Genomic DNA, 14,093 nt, shown 5'->3' with positions numbered 1-14,093 from the left:
GCACTGCAGCTGGGCAACCCCCATTCTCAACTCCTTAAATGCATGCCAGAAATAATCACTTCAAGAAGCGAAGCCCTTGCAGCTGACTGAACCTTCCATCTCTAACCCACCTCCAACACCAGGCTAAGAACTTCCATGGTCCAGTCTCACCTAGGAACTGCCTCAAGAGTGTAAACAACACAACCACAGCCCAAGCGAGGCCTTTTGATAAGTGATATACTTGAGGTATGAAAAGCACAATGAGTGTACAGAAAAAGTGCAATAACTAAGAGACTCAGAATAGCTTTCCTAAGGCTGCCACAGCTGTGTACCTAAAAGATGAAAGTAACTTTAAAAGAGGGAAGGGCAGGAAGGCATACAAGTAGCATGAGTAAAGAGTCAAATCACTGCGTCACATTTAACAACAAAAATATATAATTTGTATTAATTCTTTACTATGTACCTGAAACAGTGCTAAATTTGGTTGAATGAATTCCTAATCCTATGAGGTGGAGTCCATTATTATGTTCATTGTACAGGTGAAGATTCTGAGACTTAGGTAGAAACTTTATGAAGGCATCAGAGCTAACGGTCCAGTGTGGCTGAAGAGAGGAAGCATAAATGCAAGGGGGTGGGGACAGGTAGGTGGATCATGAAAGGCCTTAGGTGTCTGTCAGAAACCTAATTTTTTTGCTGGCAGTTGGGACCCATCAGAGGTGTTTGTCCAAGAAAGTAGTATGACCAGAACCTTGGTTTCAAAAAAATAACCGTGGGGGCATAAAAAGCATTCAAAAAGAGAAAGACTAGAATAGAGAGACCAGTTAAGGGACAATGGTGAGATCACTGGCCAAATATGATGAAAGCCTGAACACAGGCACGAACAGAGGAAATGAATACGTAGGATGGGGATGAAGGGGAGGGATGTAAAAGACGACAGAGATGCATGAGGCTCCAGAGGCAGCTGTGGGTGACGGGAAGAGCAGCCAGGAGAGGACAGCACCGACATCCAAACTCCATCACTATATGCTGAGTCGCTGCCGTGTCTTTCTATACTGGTGTGTGCATTTTCTACACTGTTCTCGATGCTTCTGAATTTGGTGTAGTTCACTCTTGATCAATTAATGGATAATAGAGTCACATTTAAAGAGCAAATTCAATACCAGCAGGCAACCTTCAAACTCCCCATATCCCACTTCACGCTCTCTGTAGTTGACCTGAACCTGCCTTTGATGGATAATGAGCATCAGAAGAGCTAATCAAGGACTTCTGTCCAAATGGCTTTTTTTCCCATTGATATTAGAGAGAGAGGAAGGGGGAAGGAGAGGGAGAGGAACAGGGAGAGAGGGAGAGAGGGAATAAAAGGGAGAGAGGGAGGGAGAGAGAGGGAGAAACATCCATCTGTTCCTGTATGTGCCCTGATGGGATCGAACCGGCATACTCTGTGCTTTGGGATGATGCTTTAACCAACCAAGACACCCAGCCAGGGCTAAATGGCTTTTTAGACTGCTGAACTAAAGCAGAAGTATAACAGACTACCAGTCTACTTATTGATTTGATGCTATTCAAAAGCATACACACCACACTAGTTTTCTTTTAGCTCTTTCTAGGATTCACTCACTGGGAATGGGTCAACAGAGAGTGTGGGAAAGTAAACAGGAATAGAACACAAAGCATCTCCCTCAAGGACTCTGCTAAAATGCACTGCTGACTAGAGATAAAAATAAGACTGGGTTTCCAGTGCTGAACTAACAACCCTTGCCCTTCAAACCTCGTCCTTCTCACAACTTCCTGTCTGCTGCTTAGGCCCATATCTAGGTTTGATGCGAGAGGTTGCAAAACTGTTCTATACACAAGCAGACCTTTAGAATCAATAATAACCCTTTTACTAAGTTATTGAAATGTTCTGGGTACTCAGCTCATAAATACTATTCTGGATCCCACTTCTAACACAGCAAGAAGCTTAGGTTCTGTTAACTCTAACTGCAGGAGTACAAAGGAAAAATTTTACTTCCTGTTCCTCTAGAGCAGGGGTCCCCAAACTTTTTACACAGGGGGCCAGTTCACTGTCCCTCAGACCGTTGGACTATAAAAAAAAACTATGAACAAATCCCTATGCACACTGCACATATCTTATTTTAAAGTAAAAAAAAACAAAACAGGAACAAATACAATATTTAAAATAAAGAACAAGTAAATTTAAATCAACAAACTGACCAGTATTTCAATGGGAACTATGGGCCTGCTTTTGGCTAATGAGATGGTCAATGTCTGATTCCATATTTGTCACTGCTAGCCATAACAAGTGATATGACGCGCTTCCGGAGCCGTGACATGTCCATCCCGCGTCACTGGAAGTAGTACTGTACGTGAGCGCCGCCGCCACATACAGTACTCCAGGAGCACAGGATGCTCCTCTCACTGACCACCAATGAAAGAGGTGCCCCTTCCGCAAGTGCGGCGGGGGCGGGATAAATGGCCTCAGGGGACCGCATACGGCCGTGGGCCGTAGTTTGGGGACCCCTGCTCTAGAGACAGAGCTTTGAGGGGACCTATAACTCAAGAGGATGACAGTGTCAGGCATGGGGATGTCTGCTTCTCTACCACTTCTAACATTCCCAGGAACACCATCCCTTGTAAAGTACTCACCTAAAAACATTTAAAGAAGACATACCAACATTCTCTCTTACATAAGACCATGACACATAATCAATATTCCTTTAGGCGCCCACATCTATATTTTGCATTAACCTTGCATTTCACTGTGTGATGTGGAAGATATTTGCTGTGCTTCATTTCCAAACCTTTTCTAATCTGACATCATTTCATAATAGATTCATCATCATAAAGAAAGGGAAACTACAGGCCCTGGCCGGTTGGCTCAGCGGTAGAGCGTTGGCCTGGCGTGCGGGGGACCCGGGTTCGATTCCCAGCCAGGGGCCAGGGCACATATGAGAAGCGCCCATTTGCTTCTCCACCCCCACCCCCTCCTCCTCTCTGTCTCTCTCTTCCCCTCCCGCAGCCAAGGCTCCATTCGAGCAAAGATGGCCCGGGCGCTGGGGATGGCTCCTTGGCCTCTGCCCCAGGCGCTAGAGTGGCTCTGGTCGCGGCAGAGCGACGCCCCGGAGGGGCAGAGCATCGCCCCTGGTGGGCAGAGCGTCGCCCCCTGGTGGGCGTGCCGGGTGGATCCCGGTCGGGCACATGCGGGAGTCTGTCCGACTGTCTCTCCCCGTTTCCAGCTTCAGAAAAATACAAAAAAAAAAAAAAAAAAGAAGAAGAAAGGGAAACTACAGCCTGGACTAGGCAGTGGTACAGTCAATAGAGCATCAGACTGGGACACAGAGGACTCGGGTTCGAAAACCCTGAGGTCACCAGCTTGAGCACGGGCTCACCCGGCTTGAGCACAGGCTCACCAGCGTGAGTGCAGGGTCGCTGGCTTGAGCATGGGATCATAGACATGACCCCATGGTCACTGACTTGAGCCTAAAGGCTGCTGGCTTGAAGCCCAAGGTTGAAGCCCAAGGTTGCTGGCTTGAGCAAGGGGTCACTTGCTCTGCTGTAGCCCCCTGGTCAAGGCACATATGAGAAAGCAGTCAATGAACAACTAAGGTGGTGCAATGAAGAATTGATGCTTCTCATCTCTCTCCCTGCCTGTCTGTCCCAATCTGTCCCTCTGTCTGTCTCTCTCTCGGTCTCTCTCTCTCTCTGTCTCTGTCAGGAAAAGAAAAAAAAAAGAAAAGAAAAGAAAAAAAGATAAGAAAAGAAAAGGAAAAAAAAGGTAAACTACACACTGAAGACACCTTTTGTAAACATTTTCCAATGTGACAGAACCCGATCTGTGATTTGTAAATATGATCTCCTGGTACAATTTCAAAAGATACTAAAATTCATTAAATATCATCAATTCAATAAGGTAACTGAGAATCATATCATTTTGTGATGATATGATTATACACACACACACACACATACACACTGGGACCTTTTTATTTTATTCAAATTGACTCCTTCCCTCACTTTCAATCACTTAATTTTAACAACAAAACTGTCATCATGTCTATGTCAAGGAGCAAATGGCCCAATTTTTTTCTCTGTGTTATAAAACTAAAAAGTCAAGCCAGGCATATTATAATTATTGCTAACTAAAACTCTGACATAGGGCAATATTCTAAATCCTTAGAAACTGTTACTTTTAACAATGCGATATTTTCTACTTTGTTTAAGGGGGACTTATGAAACAACTTTCAATTTATTATAAATAAGGGAGGAGACTAAAATTTGGGTACCTAATAAATGTCATTTGTTGTGCCAAGGCTTACAAATAATGCTCACAAAAACTAGGGAACGTGCAGATACTCCAGTACTTTCAGCCTTTTGTACAGTGCATTTTCACCAATGAAATAAAAGTTGGCTTTGCATCTCATTTGCATAATCAAACAACTTTCTTTGACTTGTCATTTGCTTTTCTGATTTTCTTGTTTAATAAAAACAATCAAATGCTTCTTTTTTATCATTTCATATTCATTTTGAAATATCCCTTAATTTTTGTGAACAGTGTATTTCCATTTAATTTCTATAAAGTTCCTTTGGGTAAAAATTATTATCCTATTTTACCGATTATAATTAAACTCAGAAGAAAATTATTGAGTATTGATAAGTAAGCTTTTAGAAAGATATATTTTGACACTGAGCCTGAAAACAGCTAGAATAAATTCCACCACATTATGGATTGGCAACTGTGAGCCCCTCCCATAAGGAGAGATTTTAGCTGAGTGTTCAGACTCTGTGACACCCAGCCACCAGACTGGCTCTCAAAACCTACTCTCTGGCCAGCTCTGCTAGATCACCCACCATCTGTCTGCCTCCCCAGGGGAAACTAGGCCCAGGTGCACTCTGAACTGGGGGACAGGCAGGGACCAGAGTGAGATGCAGCACAGCCTTCACACTCACGGGTGCAGCTCATCTCTACTGAGCACTAAGTGCCAGGCTCTGGGGATACAGGAGTGAGCAAGACAGGCACCCTAGAGTCACCTCAAGCAAGAATGGATGCAGCCAGGTAAACATGTGGTTCCTATGTAGGATGGTGAGGGCTCTGATGGCGCAGCTGAGTCCTGAAGGAGGACAGGTGTGGGGTAGGGTGTGGCTGAACAGACAGAGTACAAGCAGTGGCTGTCTGCAATCCTGAACCGGCTGCACAGAGCGCTCACTTACCATCAACTTCCAATGGGGCGTTAAAAAGATGGAACGTAACCAATGTTTCTCAAGCTTTTTTAACCACATTGCCAAATGGACATATTTTTACATCATGATCCAGTACGTATTTACATATAGGACTAAAAAAAAAAGTTTGCCAAAATAAGTATTCTTTTCACCAGTGGTCCCCAACCCCGGGCCGCGGACCAGTACCGGTCCGTGGGCCATTTGGTACCGGTCTGCAGAGAAAGAATAAATAACTTACATTATTTCCATTTTATTTATATTTAAGTCTGAACGATGTTTTATTTTTTAAAAATGACCAGATTCCCTCTGTTACATCCGTCTAAGACTCACTCTTGATGCTTCTCTCATCAGTTCAACGATTATATTTAAAAATACCACAGTTTTTACGCCGGTAGCATAATTTTATTTTGTGCATTTATCCGTCCCACCCTAAAGGCCAGTCCGTGAAAATATTTTCTGACATTAAACCAGTTCGTGGCCCAAAAAAGGTTGGGGACCACTGCTTTTCACTACTCAAATGTACACTGATATTCTCTCTCTCTCTTTCTTTCTCCCTCTCCTGCTCTCTCTCCCTCATACTCTCTTTCTTTCTCACTTTCTGTTCTGGAAACAACCGTATAATGAGTAGCAACCCACAGTGTAAAAGACACTGGTATAAACTTTTTAATAGGTGTGACTATTATTTCCTTGCTATAGTTCCTCTTCTCCTTTCCACACTCTGTTTTGAGAAAGGAACACTAAGGAAGTGAGAGTGCTTCAGTCCCCTGAGCCAGAAATGGGCCTGGGACTCTGACACACACTGGGCAGTAACCTCACACCATCGGATGGGTTAAGCTTTCCAATTTCCATTTCACAAATGAAGCTTCATGATCAGGAGATTGGCTTAGGAGGACATGGTGGTGCAGGACTCAAATCCAGTTCTGTGTTGTTTTAAAATTCCAATTATACCACAGGGCCCTTCATGAGAAGTTCTGAGGTAATTAAAGCTAACATAATAGCAAGAATTTCCTAAGTCCCCTTGAGATAACTCCAGTGCCTGGAGTGTTATAAAACCAGGCTTCGGAGGCCTAAACAGAGACGAGGAAAATACGTGGTGGAAAAACTCTCAGGTTTAATTTCAATTTCTTCCACAATCCTTAGCAAAGGCACTAACAAGGAGTGCCCACCATTGCAATGGTAAATGAGAGAGAATGCAACGCTGGCCTAGATTCACCCTCCAGACAGGCTGGCTGAACTACACTGGCCGTTCCAGGTGGCTCATAGCAAGAGCACCGAGCCCAGCATCTTCCAAGCAGCCGACCATCAATAAATACACAAGGAACACTAACACGGATAGGGCAAAAGTCAACACAATGCACAGCTCCCACTGTTTTATTTTTAAAGTCTTTCAAAATTATAGTAAGTCAAACTACTTGGTGAGAGGAATCATATTTGTTAGCATAAATAAACATATTTTGCACAGATATTTGTGTTCTCTCAACCCTATAAGTAAAGATACATTTATACAGATACAAGTACATTAAAGTGGGAAGGTCAGGACAAATCTTCAGTCCCCCAAAATTTCCGCAGAAGTGACGATTTGAGGAAATAATTGGCAAAATCCTGATAAGCAATTGTGTCACTAACCAGTCCAACCCCTGACCTAAAATTACTTGACCTTTGGTGATGGTACATTAGCTGGCCATTGATATCTCAAAATGATAGTATTTCACAGATAAATTTAAGAACAAATGTATTTTTTTACAAACACATAAGAAATGCAATTTTGACTTTTACACATGATAAATTAGGTCTTTGACAGGTGGCCTTGGGTTTACTTTCATTGTGTGGCTTGTTGGGTGGCAAAACATTTATAGTTTAACTTGGCATCTAAATTCACATACAAATGTGAGCTATGTTTTTTGTCTAATCATCTGGTGATATTTTCTCAGCACCTCTTAGCAACAAAAATATTGCCGAGTCCTCTTTTCTTTGCAAGTTCCATGATGAAAAAGATTCTGAAAATGAAGAAGAATCCATTGCCAGCTTATGAAACATAAAGACTTACAAAAACATGGCATGTACTCAAGGAGACTAGTTTGTATTAAATATTTAAACAGTGTGCACTGCTGTACTGGGAACTAAATGTGTATTATGCCCAATATTACATCCAGTGTGTACTATACTTTGATCATTCTATCAAAAGATCAAAATTTAAATATTATGTAAATTATATTTTATACATGTTCTCTTTTGCAGGAAACCAAATGGCAAATTGTTTCTTCTCTGAACACATTGACAATATAAACAAGCAACAAATTTAAATTGAAGTAAATACTCACTACTTCATTCCATTTTTTAAAATGCCCTCAGATATCAATTAAAATTAAAAGCCTTTATGTGTTGCCTGACCTGTGGTGGTGCAGTGGATCAAGCGTCAACCTGGAACACTGAGGTTGCTGGGTCAAGACCCTGGGCTTACCCGGTCAAGGCACATATGGAAGTTGATGCTCCTGCACCTCCCCCCCTCCCCTCTCTCTCTCTCTCTTTCTTTCTTCTCTAAAATAAATAAATAAATAAATAAATTTTCAAAAAAGTTAAAAAAAATGCCTTTATGTCATCTTAATGTAATCCTAAATGTCCATGTTTATGCTTTTAAATTTTTAAGTATACCATATTTTTTCCATGTATAACATGCACCTTTTTTTGAGAAATTTGGGGTCTAAAAACTGGGTGTGTCTTATACAGTGGTTGTAGTTTTTTTATTTGCATTTCCCACTTTTTTGCACAGATGAGGAGTAGCATGAATTTTATGATGAATAAAACTTGATTATAATAACCTTATTTAATATATTTTTTTTCAAATTTCAGATCCCAAAATTAAGGTGTATTTTATACATGAGAGCATCTTATACATGGGGAAATACAGTATTCTTAATATTTATTTTAAACGTACTTAAGTTAAATATATGTTATTTTCACAAACAATGCTATGCAAGTCCTCTTCCTAAAAATTCTGAGATTTTATCAATTAATAGAATGACAGTAGAAATAGAGAATACTCAATACCCAATAATCAAGAAAAGTTGTCATTTTCATTACAACTAAATGTAAAGTATGGACCTTGAGTGCATTCTGGTTTTTTAAAAAAAAACCAGCTAGGCCTGACCAGGCAGTGGTGCAGTAGATAGAGCGTCAGACTGGGACACAGAAGACCCAGATTCAAAACCCCAAGGTCGCCAGCTTGAGCATGGGCTCATCTGGTTTGAGCAAAGCTCACCAGCTTGAGCCCAAGGTCACTGGATTGAGCAAGGGGTCACTCGGTCTGCTGTAGCTCCCTAGTCAAGGCACCTATGAGAAAGCAATCAATGAACAACTAAGGTGCCACGACAAAGAATTGATGCTTCTCATCTCTCTCCCTTCCTGTTTGTCTATCCCTATTTGTCCCTCTCTGTCTCTGTCACAAAAAAGGAAAAGAAAAGAAAATAAAAGAGAAAGAAAGGAAGGAAGGAAGGAAGGAAGGAAGGAAGGAAGGAAGGAAGGAAGGAAGGAAGGAAGGAAGGAAGGAAGGAAGGAAGGAAGGAAGGAAGAAAACAGCTATAAAAGACATTCTTAGGACAACTGGAGAAATATGAACATAAACAGAACATTAGATATGAAATTTTTGTTAATTTTCTCAGGTGTGATAATGGCTCTGTGGTTCTTTAAGAAATTTTCCTTATTCTTTGCATATGCATGATGAAATTTTTAGGGATGAAACATCTCAACATATGAAACTCACTTGATGGGTGAAACTGACAAATGAACCAACAGTAACAAAAGTTCTTGTACATATAAATAGATAAAAATATGAAGCAAACTGGCAAAACATTAATAATAGTTGAATCTCAATGGAGCATACAGATGCTCATTGTATTATTCTTTCAACCTTTTTGTGTACATGAAAATTTTCACAATGTAAAGTTACAGGGGAAAGAAGAATAGTAATTTTCACTTAAGCATGTGACGCCGGAACCTAAGTAGGTACAGAAAAATACTGCTTTACATGGCCATAGAATGTTTCATTTTTCAGTAGCAGTATGCTTCCAAGAATCAATTTGCCACCATTAACCCAGAGAAATTATGACAGCCCTTCCAGCCAAGACCACAGGCAACCACCTGAATTAGAGCAGAGGCAAGAGGCTCCCTGGAGGGTAATTCACTTTGACCAGGGAGTACACATGGCCACCTGTGCCCTTGGAAAAATAAAGGGTTGAGAACAAGGGCCTTGTAGCCAGGAACCTTCACAGCAGACAGAATCTGCAACTTAGCCAGGCTCCATTCTCTGGAGAAAGCATGGGCCATAAAGTTAAAGCTAAATTAAACAAATTTAAACCATCAACTCTATTCTTTCACATACTAACAATGAAGTCTAGTCTTCCTCTGTGTCTTTGCTCAATAAAGTGGACTACTAGGCTCAATATTAAGCAAAAAAATCTGAGCTGCTACCCAAAAATTCGAGCCAAACCAAATAACAAAATTCTGGTGTTATGCAAGAAATTTTAGAGAGAAAACCTGTAAGCATTTGATTTACACATACCTGAAATATTAAAAATAAGACTCTGACCTCTGAAACAACACAGCTGGATGTTTCCTATCTACAAAATGAGTGTTGTTGTTTTGTGGTCCGAATCTCAAAGGTTCTGGGCACTAGCTCACTATTAAGCCAGAGTGCAAACCAGCCACTCATGATTTGCTGCCGAATCAGATATCCTTTTCAATTGGACCAAACTGACACTAGGGCAATGGGCCCTGAAGTTTCAAAAGGCCCAATACAATCAAAGGCCGTGCTTCAGTTGCACCTCTTTTTTGACCTTTCATTTTTATCTTTTCTTTTTCTCAATATTATATTGTATTATTGTTGTTTCCTCCTTCTCTTCTTTCTTTCCCATCTTTCTCTTCCCCTCTCACTCCTCCAGGCCTACCAAGGCCACTCAAAGGCATTGTGATCACCAGGCTCAACCCCGGGCTGGGTGACTATAAAGAATCCTGGCGTGGCCAGAAAGCCTGACTGAAGAAGGCCAGAAGCTGGAACACACACAGGAAGAATGGGTCACTTTCCTTTAACCAAAGAACCATTATCCTGTTTATGGATGTCAGGCCCTTTCCCTTTCAGTTGCTGCTGCCTGCCTTTGATCTTTAACCAATCATTTATACCTCCCTTTAAGAGGAGCAGGAGACCATGACACTGCAATTTCATTTTGCTTCACATTTTCCCAGCAAATGGCATGACATAGGAGGGTTAAACACATTAATAAATTTAGGGGATATCTACAGAGTTCACCTATGAAAGGAAGTCCTAAATTCTGTTCAATGTCCCCATAATCTGATGTTTTCAGTTTCCGGTCTAGCGCTAAGCTAGAGATTTTTTTTTTTTTTTTTTTTTTTTTTTAGTTCCTCATCAGAGAGGTACAGGCACATTACATTTGTTTAACAAAAATGCAGTGTCTATGTAACACACTCCCATGAGGGAAGCATGAATTAACCACAGGCCCTTCATATCCAGGAGACCTGAATGAACCTGCTTCAAAAACTCTAAGGAGAATTTATCTCTGAGGACAAAAAGCTAGATAGCTCCTCTGCCTCCTCCAGACCCATAGGTCCCGCAGAGAACCAGGGAGAAGGTTCACCATTCAGAGCCAAGGGCCTGCAGCTGAAAACAGCCTGAGTGGAAAGATGCTCACAGGAGTTGAGAAACATTGCCTGAGGGCAGCAGGGTGGCCATGTGGAAGCACTGGCCAATGTTTAACTATATTCAGCCTCTAAGAAGGGATCTGAGTGAGCCACTTCCTGAGGTTTATTTTTCCGTGCTTCAATTTCTTTATCTGTCAAATGGGGATAATAATAGTCACAGGTTCTATAAAGATTAAATGACTCAGTATGCATAAAGAGCTTAGAACAAGGCCTAGCACATGGTAAGCACTGTATAAATGCTAACTAATTGCTATTATTATAGGCTAGAAGCATACCTACAGAAAAGCCTGCAAAGAAAGCTTACCTCCTTTAATCCCCACCAACAGACCTACTACTAATCCAGCAGGTTCAGTTCCCTGTTTAAACTCCAGGTTCCCTGTTTAAGCTCCAGGATACCTGGAGTGGTCTCAGCTAAGGCCAAGTGAGTGAGACTCCTTCTGTAGCAGCTAGGTTCCAGATATGAAATTGCAGTTTGGCAACATCATATGATTAAAAATGAGATTTGTCATATGATTAAAATGGAAATCTACTTGACATGCACTTCAGAGCCCACACATTCGCAGTTTCTAAGTTCTGCAGCTTCTAACAAATATCCCAACTCTGCAAAAATGTGAACCTCCGAAACTAACCTTCCGGTTTGAAGACACAAATCACCCTACACATTAAAAAGACAAATGTAATGACCTTCAACCAAGTACATGCCCCAGAGTATGTGCTATATACAGGTAGTTAGCTGCTGACACACCTGGGTGACACAGTGACTCAATTCTTCAAAGCAGGCAGATCCACTCACTTTTATGCACTGACGCTGTGCCACCCCAGCATAGCATTTTGACAATACTTACGCATTACAATAGGGCTTCTTTTCATAGCCTTTGTAGTTGTTCATGTTGAGAGCCATCTTACAGACTTCGCAATGGAAACATCCTTTATGCCAATACTGAAAAATAATTTTTTTTAATTTTAGTATAATGACAGTTCTTTCCAGGATGGGTATAGAAAGGAGACTTTTGTAGTTCACCGCAGTCCCTGCCTGTATTTGAAAATAGGACAAAATGCTGGCAGGTAACAGTGGATGTGTTTGCTTACTCTGTTCAGTAAATAAAGCAGGCAGCTACTAAAATTGAGTTCTAAATGACTCCCTACCACAACGTACAGGCTCAGACAGAAGAACTGCGCAGCTCTATACACGCCGCACTTCTCTGAGCAGCCAGAAGGAATTCTGAGCGTGGTTAACAGAGAAATGGGGCCTGTGAAGTGGCTTCAAAAGGAAAACGACTTAGTTCAAAGTGCCTAAACACCGGTGTTTGTAAGATCCCGATAAATAACTGTCCCCGGAAAGCCAGGCAACCCGCGTAGCCAAGAGGCCGTCTTGGTAAGTACCCTTGGTTCCCGCACCCCTGTCCAGTTTCCACTACACTGCGGGGAGGGTGGACTCTGTCCGGAATGACTATCAGGATGACGGCGTGCTCTTATGAGGCATTTTTGACACCACACGCAGATTTCACAGGGACCACCTCCGGCTGGCTTCAATTGTCAAGCACTCAGGATAGAGCCAGGGTCTGTCTCCCAGGCTGTTCAACTCCATCCACGCCCGGGGACGGCTCGGAGCCGGACTGCGGCGACCCAGCTAAAGCCATTTCCTCTGGAATTCCCAACCGGGTGAATTAGCCCCGGTGAGTCCCGCCCGCAACGGGGAGCCGGGGCTCTCCGAGGGATTATTCTTAGCATTGCGGCAGCGGCTGCCCCTGACATATTAATTACTATATATGTGCCTCTCCACCTCGTTGCCAGCACGGGAGGCATTGGGCGGGGAAGAAGTCGGGGTGCGGGCCGGTCCTCCGGGCGCTAAGCACAGGGAAGTGAGGAACACCGGAGGAGGTGGGAGGGGCGCGGCTCGCCGATCGGCCCCTAGGTGCGGGGCGAGGCTCCCGGGCCGCGCTCCGCAGCAGCTCTGCGGACGCCGGCGCAGCCCCACATCCCCGCCACCCGCACCCCGACAAAAGCTTCTCCCAGTTCCAACAACACTATCGCCAAGTGTGCACTCTGACATTTCCGCGGGCGTTTTCCTTCGCGGGCCCGTACCCGGGGCCAAGACCACACAAACACTCAGACCCACTCGTCTCCTTCTATCCCAGATGTCAAAACTTCTCGGAACAGGTGCAGCCCGGTTCCCGCAGGTCCCGGCCGGCCTGGCGCCCCTCGCTCACCTTGTCCAAGCAGTTGATTTTCTCCGTGGGATACACGACTTTTCCGCAGCGGGCGCACTGGGGATTCATTGTCGCGGTTCCCGGGGGCGGCAACGATTTGGGGCTCCCACGAGCCGCTGTGACATTCCCCGGCGAGCCCCGCACTGCCTGGGGCCGGCGGGAGGGCAGCGGGCGCCGGACGCTGGGGTCTGGAGTGGCAGCCGGTGTGCAGCAGCGAGCCGGGCGCGCGCGGAGAGCGGCGGGGCGCGGGTGGGCGCGCGCCGGGGCCTGGCGCCTAGGGGCGGCTGCGCTCTCCGGGGCCGCCTGGGCTCCGCTCAGGCTGCGGGCCGCTCGCTCTGCGTCGCTCGCACTCCAGGTACCGGTGACTCACACAGACACTTGCGCCCGCCCCTCGCTCTCACTAGCTCCCCCGCCTCGCTGCCGCCGCTGCTGCTGCCGCAGCCGCGCAGGCCAAACCCACCGGCGCGCCCAGACCCAAGTGGCAAGGAATGAGCACGTCGGGCACCTAGGAGGGAGGGCGAACCGGGGGGAGGGAGAGGGCAGCGCCCGGGACAGTCTGCAGAGACCGCGGGCTGCGACTGCGAGGCCTGGAAGCACGCCTAGTCCCGCAGCCGGGGGCGGCCAGGTGGGAGGCGGCGGAGAAGGGACCGGTGGGGGATGGAGGAATGGGGGGGGGGGGGTCATCAGCCGCGCGATTCCTCGCCTTCATCTTTTCTGCCCTAGCCGAGTCACCCCTCCTCCCAGGCTGATGTTCCCAGTACCCAAAGGGCGTGGGGGTGCGCCCGCCCTCTTCCAGCCGCGGATCCGCAAGCAAAGACGCCCCTCCGCCCTCCCAGCGCCCAGTCCCGGGCAAAGGCTGTTCCGGAGGCACGCAGTGCTCTTGGGCCCGGGAGCCGGGAGACCTGCGGGGAACTCGACTCATCTCCCCGCAGAGCCACGGGTTGTGCCGCCTCCTCTCCCACCGCCTCTGCCGAG

General features: G+C 44.9%; 1 protein-coding gene across 2 annotated transcripts in view; it reads right to left on the bottom strand.

The window, feature by feature from the left end:
* The window catches only part of NEBL (nebulette), a 451,526-nt gene extending 438,088 nt beyond the window's left edge, over positions 1 to 13,438 (bottom strand). Inside the window, exons 1-2 of one of the 2 annotated variants that reach the window (XM_066384605.1) lie at positions 13,119 to 13,438; positions 11,754 to 11,848 (exon numbers count right to left, since the gene is read on the bottom strand). In XM_066384605.1, coding sequence (XP_066240702.1) covers positions 11,754 to 11,848; positions 13,119 to 13,187 — 164 coding nt within the window. In that variant the 5' untranslated portion in view covers positions 13,188 to 13,438. The remainder of the gene's footprint in view (positions 1 to 11,753; positions 11,849 to 13,118) is intronic. The other variant, XM_066384606.1, reaches the window with a different exon arrangement.
* Positions 13,439 to 14,093: the final 655 nt, after the last annotated feature.

The sequence above is a fragment of the Saccopteryx leptura genome, chromosome 5 (genome assembly GCF_036850995.1).
Source record: "Saccopteryx leptura isolate mSacLep1 chromosome 5, mSacLep1_pri_phased_curated, whole genome shotgun sequence".
NCBI classification, from domain to species: domain Eukaryota; kingdom Metazoa; phylum Chordata; class Mammalia; order Chiroptera; family Emballonuridae; genus Saccopteryx; species Saccopteryx leptura.
This window is presented reverse-complemented; position numbering and strand designations above follow the sequence as displayed.